This window comes from Mycteria americana, chromosome 2, assembly GCF_035582795.1.
Source record: "Mycteria americana isolate JAX WOST 10 ecotype Jacksonville Zoo and Gardens chromosome 2, USCA_MyAme_1.0, whole genome shotgun sequence".
NCBI lineage: Eukaryota > Metazoa > Chordata > Aves > Ciconiiformes > Ciconiidae > Mycteria > Mycteria americana.
In genome coordinates, this window is record NC_134366.1 from 83393135 (window position 1) to 83408589 (window position 15455).

At 40.6% G+C, this 15455-nt stretch overlaps 1 protein-coding gene across 1 annotated transcript in view; it reads right to left on the minus strand.

Moving 5' to 3' along the window:
• The window catches only part of PHLPP1 (PH domain and leucine rich repeat protein phosphatase 1), a 144360-nt gene that overhangs the window by 9422 nt on the left and 119483 nt on the right, over nt 1-15455 (minus strand). Inside the window, exons 11-13 of the mRNA XM_075493964.1 lie at nt 7930-8130; nt 6759-6921; nt 1887-2017 (exon numbers count right to left, since the gene is read on the minus strand). Of these exons, the coding sequence (XP_075350079.1) occupies nt 1887-2017; nt 6759-6921; nt 7930-8130 (495 nt within the window). The remainder of the gene's footprint in view (nt 1-1886; nt 2018-6758; nt 6922-7929; nt 8131-15455) is intronic.

The window sequence follows — 15455 nt, forward strand, 5'->3', positions numbered from 1 at the left end:
CAGCATCCTTTTTTTTGCCCCCCCCCCCCCGCCTCATTTTAATTGCTGCTGAAAATTCTTACATCCAATAAATCACTTGGCAACATCCTCCTAAGCATGCAAGCCTCCTTTAAGATCTCCATATATACTAAAAAAGCAAGCATGCATGACAGGACTCCTCTTCTCACCAGCACTGAGAATACATATTAACCTACTACCTGCTTGAATCCTGCCAGGGCACAGATGGAGAGCTGCCTTTCACATGTGGAAGGAACATATAAAAAGTACCAAGTGCACAAGTATTTTTGTGCCTGCCACAAAAAACAAGTGAAAGGAGCACCTCCTCCCTCACAGTCAATTATAGCAGTATACCATAAAAGTCAGCGTAGTCTACCAGTACAGACACTACAAAGCCCCTCTGGAGGCCTGAAACACCTGACTGTGTTTCAGGGAAGAGAATGAATATCAGGGAAGAGAACAGACCTGAGGTCTGAACAATAATTTATTAAAAAAAAAAATAACCCAACAAAACACACACACAAGAGGAAAAAGGTCTTCTGTGAACTAAAGACAATGCATATGCAAGTGAAAATATGGTGTATAACTAGGCCACATTACTCTTATACTACTTAGGACTTAAATTTGTACAATACTGCTATAGGGCATGATGCCTGAATACTAAAGCGGCAAGAGATTGGCTTGCCCATCTTGTCTGCTGGGTTATACACAAGAAAAGCTGATCTTTCACTTTAAGTTTTGACACAATTCAATTAGCTTTGTAATACATTTTTTTTTTTCCTATGAACCAGAGAAACATTACACACTGCTTCTTCAGGAAGGTTTCCTGTATACAATAAAGCAGCTCTTAAAATAGAGGAACGCCCCTTTTTTTCACTGTCTGCTGCAGAACACGGACTCTTATCTTTATCTGTGAAAACTCACCATTTTTCAAATTTCCATTTAAATTTGATAAAATCCTCTGATTCAAGCTAAAAGCAAACTCACACTGTAAGTTTCCCTTGCTTGCACAACAGATGAGGTTTACTACTCCAGTGTCCGATCTTAACCATTTAAAAGCAAACCACACGAAGCAACTGCTCAACCCTTAAAAAGTAAATCAACCCTTCTTGGAATCATTCAATATTTAAGGATCAAAGAGACTTAGAAGGAACCTCTGAGCTGGTGCAGTTCCCTTCAGGACATAGGCAAAGCTCAAGGCAGCACCACTGTCCACAGCTGATCTGTTTTAGTGCAACAATTTCCCAACACACAGCAAAAGGAGGCACAAGGCACTTGGCAAATTTCAGTTTCGGACGCTAAGTCCAGGGCAGGAAACAAACAGGTAGACAGGAAAAAAATAGAGGGTCCCAAAGCAAGGTAACTAGCTTTGCTGCAAGCAGAGTGGGAGATGAGAGTCTTCAGGAGCAGCTTAAATATGTAAAAAAATATTTATAGGACAAAAGCAGAGAGGTATGAAAGGTAACAAGAAATGGTGTGTGAAGAGCTAAAAAGGAGCACAATGGCAAAGACAGACACAAGCAGAAGAACGTGAGAAAAAACATAGTCAGTAGCTACACTGGATCTCAACAGTGGACTAAACCAAATATTTTGGTTGAATCTAATGTTGGAAGTAAAACGGAGATCAAACTGGCCCAACAGTGGTTATACCAGCCCACCAGACCCCTTCAGGAGTTACAGCTGAAAGCAATTGCACAGAAGTGAGTAAAGTAATCCTCTTTAATGAAGTATTAATTTCTCAGCTACCCATACAAGCTGTTACTTTCTGATCCACTGACAACAGGGAGCCATACTCCTTGAAGAGATTTACGCTTCTGCATATTGTGGTTTTGTCACATCCTAGTGACAGGAGTCGCTCTGCCCCCTCCCCACTCTGTAAGGTAACCTACTTCAGCAGCTCGAGGGTTTTGTGATCCAAGGCTAATCTGGGATTTCCAGTCAGGTCCAGCTCTTGTAGTTTTGGAGGCAGGTTTTCAGGCAATGTGATTTCACTCAGTTCATTGCAGCTTAGGTCCACGCACTGCAAAAGGAAAGCAGTCAAGTAAGCAAGAGAAATCAGCTGTCATCAAGATCATAAAAATTTTGATTGAATGTAGTTATGCATGTTTCATGAACAATAAAGGCTGCAACCAAGGACTAAGACCATTCATTTAGGTAAGTGGTTCTTACAAAATAACTTCCATGTGGCATTTAGGCATCTTCGCAGATGCCTGGGACACCTAGAAATATGTTCTCTCCATTTCCATCTCTGGCCAGGTGTCATCTTGTTACAAAACTAGTAAGGTTTGTCTGCTCTTCACAGAGACAAAGATGGTCAGTGTATTTTCAAGTATTTAAGAAAAAATGTCACCGATGAAAACAGTTGCCAGTCTTTTAATGGATAAAGGAAATGGAGATAAATACAGTTGGGGCTTCTAAGCTACTGGTATAGCAGTCCCTCCTCCAAAGTCAGTTTAAACCAGCATGAGTATGAGCATGCTCTCAGGAATTCAATATTTATTGAGGGATATTAAAATAAGCAGGGTTATGAATGCATGTGGAGGGGAGAAGTAGAGGGGGAAAGGAAAAAATATTGGAGCAGTTTTAAACATGGTTTTAATTCTTGTCATCTTAGATGGATTCATATTTAAATATGAAGACAATAAAATGAGTGAAAAAAAAATAAAGCTTAAATATTTCAGAAAAAATATGACACAAACCAGCAGAGAAACTTGCTGACTATCCACCAGCTAAGCACAAATTAGCTAGAGCAAGTGCACTAGAATGACAAAATCCCCAAACAAACATTGTTTAAAGCTGCATATCTAGATGAAAGTCAATACACAGGGAAAAATATGGCATTTTAGAACAAAACCAACTCTGCAACCCTATTACAGGACCACCAGTGTAGCACGTACCAAAAATTGAAAAAAAAAAAAATTTTTCAGAGGATAGAGCAGGCTAGTATTTAACAGATGATAGAATAACTATCCACATCTTTCAGAAAGACCATTTTCTACTTTCAACCTGCAAAAAGAGAAAGACTTCAAAAACTTTAATAAAACAGAAAGCTGGAAGGGGCAGGGGGCGGCTTTTCCTAGCTGCACATTTCATTGGAAAAGACACTTCGATTTTTGTAGGTATATTCAAAGAAATTGGGTCCTGAGCTGGAAGAAGGCATAAGATAACCTAGTAAAATCTGGAAAAGAAAAATCTCCTAACATTTTATTAAATACATGCAATGGAAATAATGAATTTCCGACCCAAATCTTGACTCCTGAGGTTGTCCGATACGGAGGCCTTATTATCTATGAAGAACAAACTGCTGACGTTATCTACGCCTGATAAGGAAATCAGTTTAAATCTGTCACGAAAACAAAATAGTAGACAGCTTAACAGAACAGTTATTCCAGCGAGCTTTTTCCCTCTGCGCAACTCCTTGCTGCTTCCAGAGAGCCAGTAATTACTTTGCAGATTAAAGAAGCTGCCAGCAGGCCTTGCTGTGTTCAACACCTCAATGCCATTACAAATTTGATGGAAGAGCATGCTGGAATAACAAGTACAAAAATCAGTAAAGTAATTTCATTGTTCTCATTAAATGCCCAATACGCCAAAGGTAGCAACACTCTACAGCAGATCCCGTGGTCCCTAGGCACTAGTGAAGATTGCTTATTTATCAGGTTAGGATTTCTTAGATTTTATGTGTACTGTTTGAAGAATAGGCTAAGAGGGACTTTCTGCACATCTATGTTAAATTTAGTCCTTATTCTACTCCTCAGGCAAGCAGGAAAGCGTATTTCCTAACTGATCCCAATTTCCTCATGCATTATTTTAATGCAAGCTGGTTTAGCCCCACCCATGCAGCACCAGAAGAACAACTCCTGCAAGTGCACAAAGCATTTTGCACTGGTTGAGCCAGCTGGAAGACAGGGTTTAATATTCAGCATTTGCTTACACTGCATTTACAAGCTTTGTAACTGTTTTGTTCATGGCTGGAAGGGACTTGAGTTATCTCCAGTTGTGACTGAAGGTGGCCATACCAACACTAACCTATTTCACCAGGAGAAAAACTACCTAAGATTGAGAGTTTCATCTTTAAGACGCTACTGCTACTAGATCTTCACTTATTTCAGATCTCAAGGTAACGCTCCCGTGAAAGATAAGCTTGACCAAAAACTGTGACAAGAAACTTCCATATCACCCTCACTGCAGCGGCACAGCAAGACAACCACGAAAGAGAAGCAACTCATCAGTGAACAAAAACTGGATGATAAAGTAAAGCCAGGTCCCAGGTGGGAAAAGCAAGCCTGGGTCACTGAGCTCTGCTCAAGCAGTAAGGAGTACTCAGCTGTTTGACTGCAAAAGAACACCAGGACGCTGGATACCAATTTAAAAAGTGCCTTTTTTTATTTTGTAAGGCAAGTCAAACAATGGCTGTAAGGAAGAGTCTGCTGGGGCATTGACTCAGGTGGGTGTGCTTCCAGCTGCTCAGCCATTCACAGAAGACATTTCAGTGTGCAAAAATAAACCTAACTCTGACAGTATAAATAACTGTCATAAAATACAATAAAAATCCTAAAAAAAGGTATTGTGTAAGATCTCAGATACATCCACTGGCCTCTTTAACACAGAGGACAACACATAACTTCTGTAGCCTTGACTGTAGTGTATAAAAAAGGCTTAGAGACAATTTTATCACTAAAATGACCCTGTGTTTGGAAATTCTGGAGTTACTTCAAGTTTAAAAGCATCATTATTTATAGTAGCTTTCCTTCTGAAATTATTTCAGACAGCATAGTAACTGCTGCTACTAACTGTTCCAGTATCACTGACTCCAAAAACATGTCAGCCTCTCAGGCTAATTAAATACAAAAGCAAAATAGCCATTACCTCAGGTAGCAGAGTTTCCCAAGAAGTTTAGAGTGTTTGAATGCCACCTCAGTTAAAATTAACCATCAAATATGATATAATCACAGAGGTGACATGAGACTATACAACTTTGTGCTTTGCTACAAGCAAGCTTATTTCACCAAACACTCAAATCCATGCTCAAACAACAAATTCTGAACTTACTTTGGCACATTTTGAATGTTCTCACATACCTAAAAAGGAGCTCCAGTTAAGCTAAGTAATGGATACAACCAGGCAGCACAAGCTTGACCTCCAAACCGACAAGCACCAACCCTGACCTAGAGAAAACACCAAGAGGCCAGAAGAACCCCTATGCCCAACACAGCGCCTTCCCATCTGGCAACTATATGAACTCATCTCACCCAAGTCAAAACCAGGCTTGAGTACTAACCAGGCATTTTCTTTCCACAAAGGTGGAGTCCTAGAGCACTATGTCCTCTTAGATGAAGTCACGCATGCTATCCCTGCAGTCCCAAAACAGCTAGTGACGTCCGTGCCTCTTTCTTCTGCTAAAGAGAACTAAATAACCGTAGGGAACCAGCAGGAAGAAACTGCCAGGTCTTCCAAGAGCGTTTTTCTGCTGAGCATTGTGGCGGAGTAGCGCTTTAAATACTGACGATTTTATAAAACATTCAGCTTTCCCCAAAACGCATCAACAAAAGGAAAGAGTTGATTGTTCCCTATCAGCATGTTTACATTATCCTCATTTTTTTTTTTTTTGGTTGACACCACCCTCATACTTTTAAAGAAATGTTTACTGCGCAGACCCTCATTCCCCCACCCCAATTCTTCCTCTAAGAAAAAAGGCTTTGCTTCTGATTGATTTTAAATGGCCCTCTGCTTCCTCTGGCCATTGTTCCAAAGAGGGAGGAGTATTCAAAAACCCACAAGTTTGTTTGAGATTTCCTGGCTAAAACCACAAAGCTCATCTTTACATGTACTTGCTGTCCAACAGAATTATTGCTCCTGCTGCTTTGCCTGACCCCAGACACTGAGGCATACACGGCAGTCTGGGAACTTAGCCTTTTGACTTTACAGAGCGCCCGAAGGACACTTAAGTTGTTTTGAGCCTGTGAATACGTAATCAGTTCTCAGCCTCAGAGAATGACAGATTTTCTGCCATATCACAAGATTTGTACACTGCGAGTTTACTGTCTCCCAGCTCTGGCCAGCGGAAACAGCATGCAGCACAAAATACTCTGCACTATAGCCAGGAGACAAGCAGGAACTTGATTCACAAAAGGTAAGCAGTAGTGCTCTTCAGCATGGTCAAGCAAAGAGTGCGTCCTACAGAAAGAAGTGTCAGGAAAAGTACAGAATTACTTCTGGACACACATACAAGAGACAGATTAAGCATTCCTCTGGTTGTGCTAAATATGACTGCAATTAGGAAAATTAAAGTAGCTTGCCTGAATACACAAATCCTGCGCTCCTGGAATTTATCTCTGTCCCCAAGGCCTATGCCATTTTGCAGCATCAACGTTTTTTTAACATGTGCTCTAAACAAAGTCCATTCCTACACAATCAACAAACTGCCAAGGCAGCAAGAGTTAATTACGCATAGCTCTTGCCAAATGTTTAAGTCGTATCATAACAGACTGTCACAGGAAGACAATTAACACTTATTTGGCAGAGAAGATAGGATTTGGTAAAGGTGAGCATAAAATCAGATTTTGAGGCTCTTCTTCTGTTCTACTCTGAGGCAGCACAGGGGCAAATATTTTGCATATGACCTCAGAGGAGAAAGCAGCTGTCAGATCTCTGTAATTTCTGAGAATATACTATCCTGTAGCAATGAGACACCTGAGGGGAGAATAGAATTGGTAAAGTCTCATTATACTTGCTTCTTCCAAAGCACATTCATTTCTTACCTTTATTTCAGAAAGCTGCATGACTTCTGGGAAGACTTCAATGCAGTTGGAGTGAGCAATTACAGTATGCATACGTCTGCAGTTCATGATGGTTGTTGGAATGGCTTTCAGTTTGTTCCCACTAATATCAATTTCCTCCAACTCTTCCAGCTTGGCCATTTTGCTGTGAAAACAGGAGTTTGAGAATTTTTTTCTTTTGATAGACATGCATATTTTATTTTGAAGTGGTGATAAAAGCAGTGGTTTTCATTATTTTAAGAAAATAATATTGCAGACTTTGGTCCTTGTTCACAGCAGTGCCTGTCACCTCTCCTCACATCAGATGCTAGCACAGTTGTGGAACAAAGTAACTGCTGCTTCTGTCAATGTTTTGTTAATGCTACTTTTCAAGTGACTTATTTTCTAACATTCCCCCTGCTCACCAGCTCACTTTCACTCTTTTTCCTTCCCCTTTCTTTCAACCCTAGTTTCTCACTTCATCCCAAATTTTCCCTTCCATCATCTGACATCCCACTCAGCCCTTCCCCCTAATTCATCTCCCTCCCTCCCCCTTGCCATTGAAGCCCAGCTGCTCAGAACATCACACAAGGACAGAGATGTCTCTTCTTTTATTTATTGGCATCTCTTTTGCAAGGTTGTACCCCATCAACTTTACAGCACATCTTACACATGAAAGATTTCTGATTAAAACAGAATGAATGGAAAGTAGAGAAATTGCTGCCAAGGCAGAATCTCCTTCTGGAGTGAAACGATTTTTCCCCAGTGGAGTTTAGTCCACTTCCAGAGGACATTTCCAGATGCTATGCTCACAAATCTCTTTTAAGGAGAAGCCCACAAGGTGTAAGCAAAATGGCCAAGACAGGGAAAACAGAAGACCTCCTTGCTTGACTTCAAAAGTGTACTGCGGTCATGCTGAATTAGTCCAGTTGAAAAGAATTTCAAGCGCAATCAAAATACATCAACTAACAGGCAGCACTCTCTTGTCTGTGTAATGTAAGAGAGGGTAGCAATGTGCAAGAGGGCATAGCAGGTGAATCCACCCACTGCAGTATCACTGCATTTAAAATACAGCCTGTGCCACCACATTTCTCTGCAATTTAGTTCTTGCTGTGAAAATGTTTCACGATGCCCACCCACCGGTGGGCCAGAGGCAGTGAAACCAGTTACTTACCTCGCAGGGAAGCTCTGTAGGCGATTGTAAGCCATGTGCAAGATTTTCAGGTGTGGATGGCCTGTTAACAAGGGTACGCATTTATCTGTGAGGTTGTTATTGGTCAAATACAGCTCCTGTAGGATGCTATGGGTTTCTTCAGAAAGAGTGGCTGGAGGAAGCATTTCCAGTTTGTTGGCAGAGGCATTAAGAAATCTCAGGCTGCAAAGAGAAGTTGCATAAGGGAGTTCAGTGAAACATCCTGCAGGTTTTTTCTAGAAGTATAAATAAAAATCTCTATTTTTAAGAGTTAAGACAGGGTCAAAAGCAACAAGTTCACAACAATGAATAGAAAGACCAAAAGTCTAGCATTATATGAACAAAACTTCTGATCGCATTTTTAAATGACCACATTTGTACGAACAGAGTATCAGCAAAATGAGTATGTCAAAATGCCTCTATTCCCTTATCAAGACCTCAGTACCTCCAACATTACTACAGATGTACCTACAGGCAAGAGCAATAACAAACCACATCATTTCCATATTCATTCCACATAAAAATGAATTCTGAATTCATCATCAACCAACCATGAGAGTATAGCTGCTCTTCAAGTGACTAAAAGAAGTCACTGGTAAAAAAGCCAGCCAATTTTTCAGTATTTTAAGTCCTGGCTAGGGTGCAGACAGTATTTTGTTTAAACCTGCAGGCCTGAAAGCAACTACAAAATATGAAAAAGTACTCTTTGAATATTTGGATAACTAAAGATGCACCAATCACAACAAAAAACCTGAGATCAAGCAGTAATTTGCCTTTTAGATTTTAAAGAGAGACAGCGCTAATAGTAAATTAAATTTAAAAAGTTATATATTTGCTTGCTGATGTATGCAGCAAGACAACCAGATCTCTATGTAGTTCCTGAGTGCCCTTCCCCTACTCCCCAAAGTAGCAGAAGCCTTTGTCAATATTTTCTGCAGTCCCACCACAAGCAGAAAGGACTGAAGAAGCACAGAAATGAAGTTATTCTTTCTCCCTCAAAGGACTTTTTCCAGGACAGGAACAAGACCTGTTGAGGTATAGGCACTGCCCACTCCCGCCAGTCAAGTTCTGTGGGCAGAGGATTCATGTTTCTTTAGGGGAGTTTAGTGATCACAGCAGCACTGTAGGCATCTTGAGGGCTAGAATTCACACAAACAATTCCAAAAGAATGGAAAAATAAAGCTATTTATCCTTTAGTAACCAACTCTGGCATGACCATGCCTTTTCAACAGAAATAAGACCTCTCTCTTCCTTCCTCCCCTTTTCAGAAAAGGCTGCCTTAGAGAACTTGCGATACAGAAGTAAGTGTGTGCCTGCCAGTCTGCAGTGACCGCGTTCAAACCAGGCTGTCCTGCTCCTACCAACTAACGGGAACGGGCAGCTGCAATGGGCAAAGTTGCATTCAAGAAACAAGACTCAGAAATAGGCTGGCTGAAGCCTATAAAGCCACTGATCAGGATACAAAAGGTAGGTGCACTCCTGTCATCGATCTTAAGAGAAAGTGATAAAATATTGATAGCTTCTCCCATGCACGCAGGAATTCACACTGACCTTTAAGGTCTATTAATGAATGAAATGTATTTGCAAGAGTTGCAGCTGGTTGAAACTTGCTCAGCAGCAAATAAGGGTCAGACATGCTACAGAGGAGTCACGTGGAATGCCAAAGGATTAAAAAAACCTACTATTTCCATTAGAAGCAAAAATCTCTGAAACTAGGTTAGCTGTTTTACACAGACAGAGGAGTCCACTTCAGAGAAACACAGTTTAATCCTCAGGCTCATTCATTATTCACAAGGGTGGTAGAACTCCAGAGGAGGAAGGGAGGAGAGGAAGGATTAATACAGAGATGGGAATAAGCTGCTGAAAGGGTTTTTTAAATTATTTATTTATTCTAAAAAGATGCTGCTCAATTTCACCCTTTAGCTATAAACTAAAAATATATTAAGCTCATTCAAAGTTGGATTATTAAACTGAAGCATACCACATCAATGGTTCCTGTACTTAATTAAGCACCAGCAAGCATACCTATTGCTGAAGTACAGACAACTATTACTTTGGCAACTTCAATCTAATATGCATGATAGTCTCTCTCCACAAAAAAAGGCACTTTGATTAACATTAAAGCCACAATATCTTTTCTACCACTCATAGTCCAAAATGGTTGTCTTCAGCTCAGCCTGGAAAGACTTAAGTAATAAAAAAGTTTAAGACTGCTGGGAAAAGTGAACTTTCATAGGAATACAATGAGGATGAGGAGGTGGCAGCAAAACATCCCCCAAGAAAGGGTATGTTCCACTACCCTGAAGAGGAATCTGTATTTTACTTACGTTCTTGCAAGCTGCAGCAGAATAACCTGCAGTGTTTCACAGGCACCTTCTTTTAATAACCAAACGGAGCCAAACAGATAACCTAGAGAGCATCCTATAGCTACGAAGTTCAGAAGAACGTTAAGTTCGCTCAAGTACAGCTAGCCCAAAACACAGCTGAAAGCTTCGAGTAAGAAAAGGTACATTGCTCCGATAAAGCTGAAATTAATACAGTCTACTATACTGAAGCCATTTTAAATTAAAAAGAAAAATGAATCAAACAAAAGCTCTTCTGTTTTTAATAAACTTTCAACATTGGTGGAATACAACAAGAAATTTCAAGCTGTTCCCCCACTGGTATTAAAAGTGGATGGAATCTGTGTATTCCTGCCAAAAATAAGTTTTGATGCATGTATTTTCCAATGGGGAAAGGAGAGAGGAGAGCTATTGCTCTGTACCCCCCTGCCCTTTTGCCAAATCTTCCAGAGCGCGATACAACAACGTTGGAAATAAATCCCCATCATCCTGACCTACAGTTTAGTGCCTTGATGTGAACAAGGTTTAGGTGGCTAGCAAAATCTTGCCAACAGTCTAGGACGGGAACCCTGTGGTAGCAGGATATCTCACCTACCCCATACGTAACAGCTCACGGCTGGGTAGCACTCGAGTCAGGCTCAGAATAATCACTTACTAATCTCTGTCTGTAGCTGACATCATTAGAATTAAATTAACTTTTTAGAAAATAGTATGCTGCTTATTTACATGTTCCTTTTGACCAGCTGTTACATTAAAATGGTAAAAACATTCTGAAACAATAATTCTTCCAAGATATTCTCTGGATTTAAAAAAAAAAAAAAAAAAAAAAAAAAAAAAAGACATCATTCTTTGGGCAGAGAACAGAATGAACCAGCAGATTGCTACTGCCAAAGCTTTGTCAATTCTGTGCTATAATCTTATGTCCAACACCCCCCCCAAAAAAAACCCCAAAAAACCCCACACAACCAAAAAACCCCCAAAAAACAAAAACAAAACCCCCCAAAAAACACAAAAACTTGCCCATCAGGTTTTCCCTCACGCTGATCTAACACAGAAGTCCTTCTCGAGGTTATTTCCACTCCCCTATTTCTTCATCCTCATGCAACACGCCAGCTACTACCTTAGAAGGCACATCTTACAAATGCCCTCCAGAGGAGTGGAAATTTACTTGGGCACAACTGTTCCCATCTCTCTTGTGCATGGATTTAAACTGATTCATGTTCCTTGAAGATATCCCACTCATATTGCTTATCAGATGGAAGCAGAATGTCAAGTATTAAAGCTCAGTCCAAAATTAATTGTTTCCCTTTCCAATTCCACCCACACACTATACCACAATCTCATGAAAAAAGTACAGCATCACTACAAAAACCTGAATTCAGCAGCCTGCGCACATACCAGAGTATAATATAGCGAGGAGAGCATGAATTAACAAGTACTAAAAGAGTGTCAGAGATTAAGAAAGAAATGAAGGTGCTGGTAGGGAGATGCCAGAATTCTTCAGCTTTGACAAGGTGCAAATTCTCTTCTGGGGTAATAATATAAACATTGATCTCCGTCCGGAATAAGTCACCTTCAGTTTTATGGCGTATTAAAGTACAATCCCTTGCTGGATTTAACTTCTCCAAGAGACAAAATAGAAAAAAAGAGTGTCCCAAAGAATAGGCTAGAATCAAGGACATGGATCTAATTCAACAAAACAGACCTAATATGCATTCACATGCATTCCCTATTTAAACGCAGAGGATTCTGATCTCCATTTGAACTTCCAAAATCAGAGGGAAAAAAAAATCTTCTACTGAAAACCGCAAAAGGTTCGAATTTTTTTAACACCAATGCCTACCTCTAGCACACACAAAAGCTAAGTATAGACAATTGTGAGAATACAGCATATCCCAATTCCTCACCATTTTCTGAGGTAGCTTGGCAAACTTAGCTTGCTGGTAAGACATAGCCACCACTGAAAAATAGAAGTCCTCCAAAAAGCTTAGGGACGTTCAACATTAAAAGGAGCAACACAGACAACTGCATCCAATGACAAAGCAGCAGCAAATTAAAACCACTGTGCTTAGCTTGAGAGTACTAATAAGAGTTGGAAAGAATACTGCAGCTGCAAAAAGAGAACATGCAGAGAAATCAAGATCTCCAGTTTGGCCTGTGCCCCCAGATCTCCAACAGCACAGAGCAATGAAAATATAAAATTTCTCCTTCAGTCCCTTCTGCACAGATATGCCCTCAATTTCTGATTGCCTAATCCTAAAATAATTTATGATTGTGGTAGCAGGCATGTGAGGAAGAATCCTGTAAGCTAAGCGGGGGGGGGGGGGGGGGGGGGGGAGAAATCAAGGCAGTTTTGCCAGCCCATGCAAAAGAGGGTATTTCTTCTCTTCAAAAAAAAAAAAAAAAAAAAAAAAGAAAGGACGGAAACATTCAAGTGAATCCCCTTCCTGTTGATGGACTGCCAAAAAAACCACTTAACTGCTGTCTCCTCAGCTCTTACTTTCTAACCTATCTTTAGCTTTTTCATTAACTGGGACTTCCCCAGTTTCTAATGTATCTGCTTGCAAACCCTAACCTACCAGCAAAGAAACAAACGCAGCTAACCATTTCTGCAAGAAAAGTACGTGCATCAAACACTCAAATAGCTCTTTGCGTTCATTTGACTTTGTTTCCTCCCTCACTTCTCCTGCATTCACGATAGGACTGAATACTTGCATCAAAAAGCAGCCGTCACAGTGGGTGGAAATAGCAAATATTGAACAAGAGCAAGTTTAACTGGGTCACCTTCCAGAACTCCAGCAAAAAAAACCCAAATAAACAAACAAACCCCCCCCCTCCCCCAACAAATTAAATCAAATCTAAACAAACAAATGAACAGAAAATCAAAACAGGTAAGAACAGCTGAACAAAGCTGAAAACAAGAATCATGCATACTAGAGCCTAGATGGGCTCTGAATAGCTGACATTGCCTTAGCCACCACAGCTGGCCACTACCAGACGCTAGAAAACAAAGCCCAAGGTTTAAGCTGTGCACATCACAGCTATACATCTTCACCACACAACTGCTTTAAATAGTCCGATGGCTGTTTTAAGCATTTATACCGAAAACATTCATACTAACTGGAAAGGAAGCTTAGGCAGGAGGCAAACCCTTGCCCTTCACCACTGCATCTCCATTTTTAAACCCCCCGACCACTGCCACTGCTTTGCTACCATACTCTGCGAAAGCTCTTGAATGCCTGTCCATCTGATCCAAAGAGCATTATGTAGAACTGTTTTCATGCCATTAAACAGTAGTTTGCTGCAAGCTGGTCAAGGAAGGCAGTAAAAAGTGTGTACGCAAATGGGACAGAGCGGGAAAGGCATCACAACAGATGAAGCAGTGGATAGAAATGAAAGGCTACAGGAACCCAGGTGCACGAAAAAAGGTTCAGGACTCAGCTTGGGAGTTTTCCCCATCAGCCGTAGCACTTGCATGAATTCTCTGGTTTTGCAGCATCTGGTAATGAGAAATGAAGAGATTATCTGGCTGCCTCTGTGGCGCTCATCTTGCCAAGAAAATCCCCACCCTACAAGAGAAATCCTTGCTAACATGATCAAGATGTGCATACTTTCAGTGCAATAAGACAGAACCCAAGTTCTGTCTTGGTCAGAGAAATGTTTCATAGGCTAGTCCTCAATTTCTCCTCAAGTAACAGTTTAAAATAGAAAATGAATTAAAAAGCAGACCAACAAAATATCCCTAAATTATACTCTTCAGCAGAGAATGACACCTTTTCATTGGTTTTTGAAGGATTAAGGCAGAAAAGCGATGTTCGTTGATTCTTCTATTAAGAGAACAGAGGCTTTTCAGTATTTTTTCCCTGGTTTGGGGTGAAAGTGATACTCTCTCTTCGTGCACCAATGCACTGACTTCCCTCCCTTCCTCAGATGTTGTAGATGTCAAAGCCTACCAGTGCTTGTGCTGAAGTATGCCCAAGGCACTTCACACCCACTTCGTCAAATATTCAGGACTGAGAAGGAGAAAGCGTTTATAATTCACAGCATGAGACTTCATATCCAGACAACTGATATCATCTGTCGGTTGCACAGACCCAAGTACCTTTCAAAAAAAATAAACTAATCTTTTCAAGGCTGCAAAAGGTAAGTAATTTTATGGAGAGATGAAGGTTCTGTAAGGTAAAGTGATTTGTCCAACATTACACGCTGGGTAGAGACCGTGGCAGACCACTCGGGAAACTCAGTTCTCTTGGCACGTCTGGCGGTACAGATTGTGCTTCCCAGGGAATGCTTGGAGAAGAGAAGCATTTTACCTTTTTAAAACAAAACAAAACAAACCCCTGAGCACCTTTCCCTGGCCCAGACCCATTTCTGTTGACACTTTGCTGCTGACAGATGCAAACATTTGAAAACAAAATAAAGATGTTTCCTGTAGGAAATTCCAAACTTAAAAGCTCGGACATTGTGCACTAATCTGCACTGCTGTTTTCCTTCACAGTTATCACTTCTGCAGCAGTCATACAAGCACCAGCATGGACAAGCCATTTGCAACCCAAGTCATCTAAACCAGTAAAGGGGTAGGGAACAAGGGGGAAAACCCCACCCAAGCCAACCGCTTCTATCATCATCACAAACGAGGGAGATTGCAGTGGTGATGAGATGCCAGAATGGGTAAGCTCTGTTCATCTCCTGCAACGGTACGATGGTACGTGTCTTTGTTGGTACCCGTAGAAGACTTTGAAAACGCTTGCCCTGTACTGCTTGAAAGCCGCAGAACGTCAAAGCTGCAGAGGGGAAAAATCCCCAAGTCTCAATCAGCCATTTAGTACTGTTATTCAATATATTTTTCGATTCTACCTCTTTTCGACACACATTTAGCAACTTCTGGAAATCTACCCCCAATTCTGGTTTTAGCCGGTACTTGTTCACTTTGGCGTCACAAAAAAATAATGAAGCCATCTACAGTTTTGTAGATCAGTTTAAAAAGATGAGTTGCAGTACAAAAAATTTTATTCAGCTTCTCTCTCACTGCCAAAATCACACTAATCTACATCCTAGACCTACAACCTGTTTTTAATACAAATTTTACAAAATTATTTCTCTCTTTGCTTTCAAAGATGACAGTACTTTTCTGAAACTTACTTAAAGGTTTCTTTCCTTTCCAAG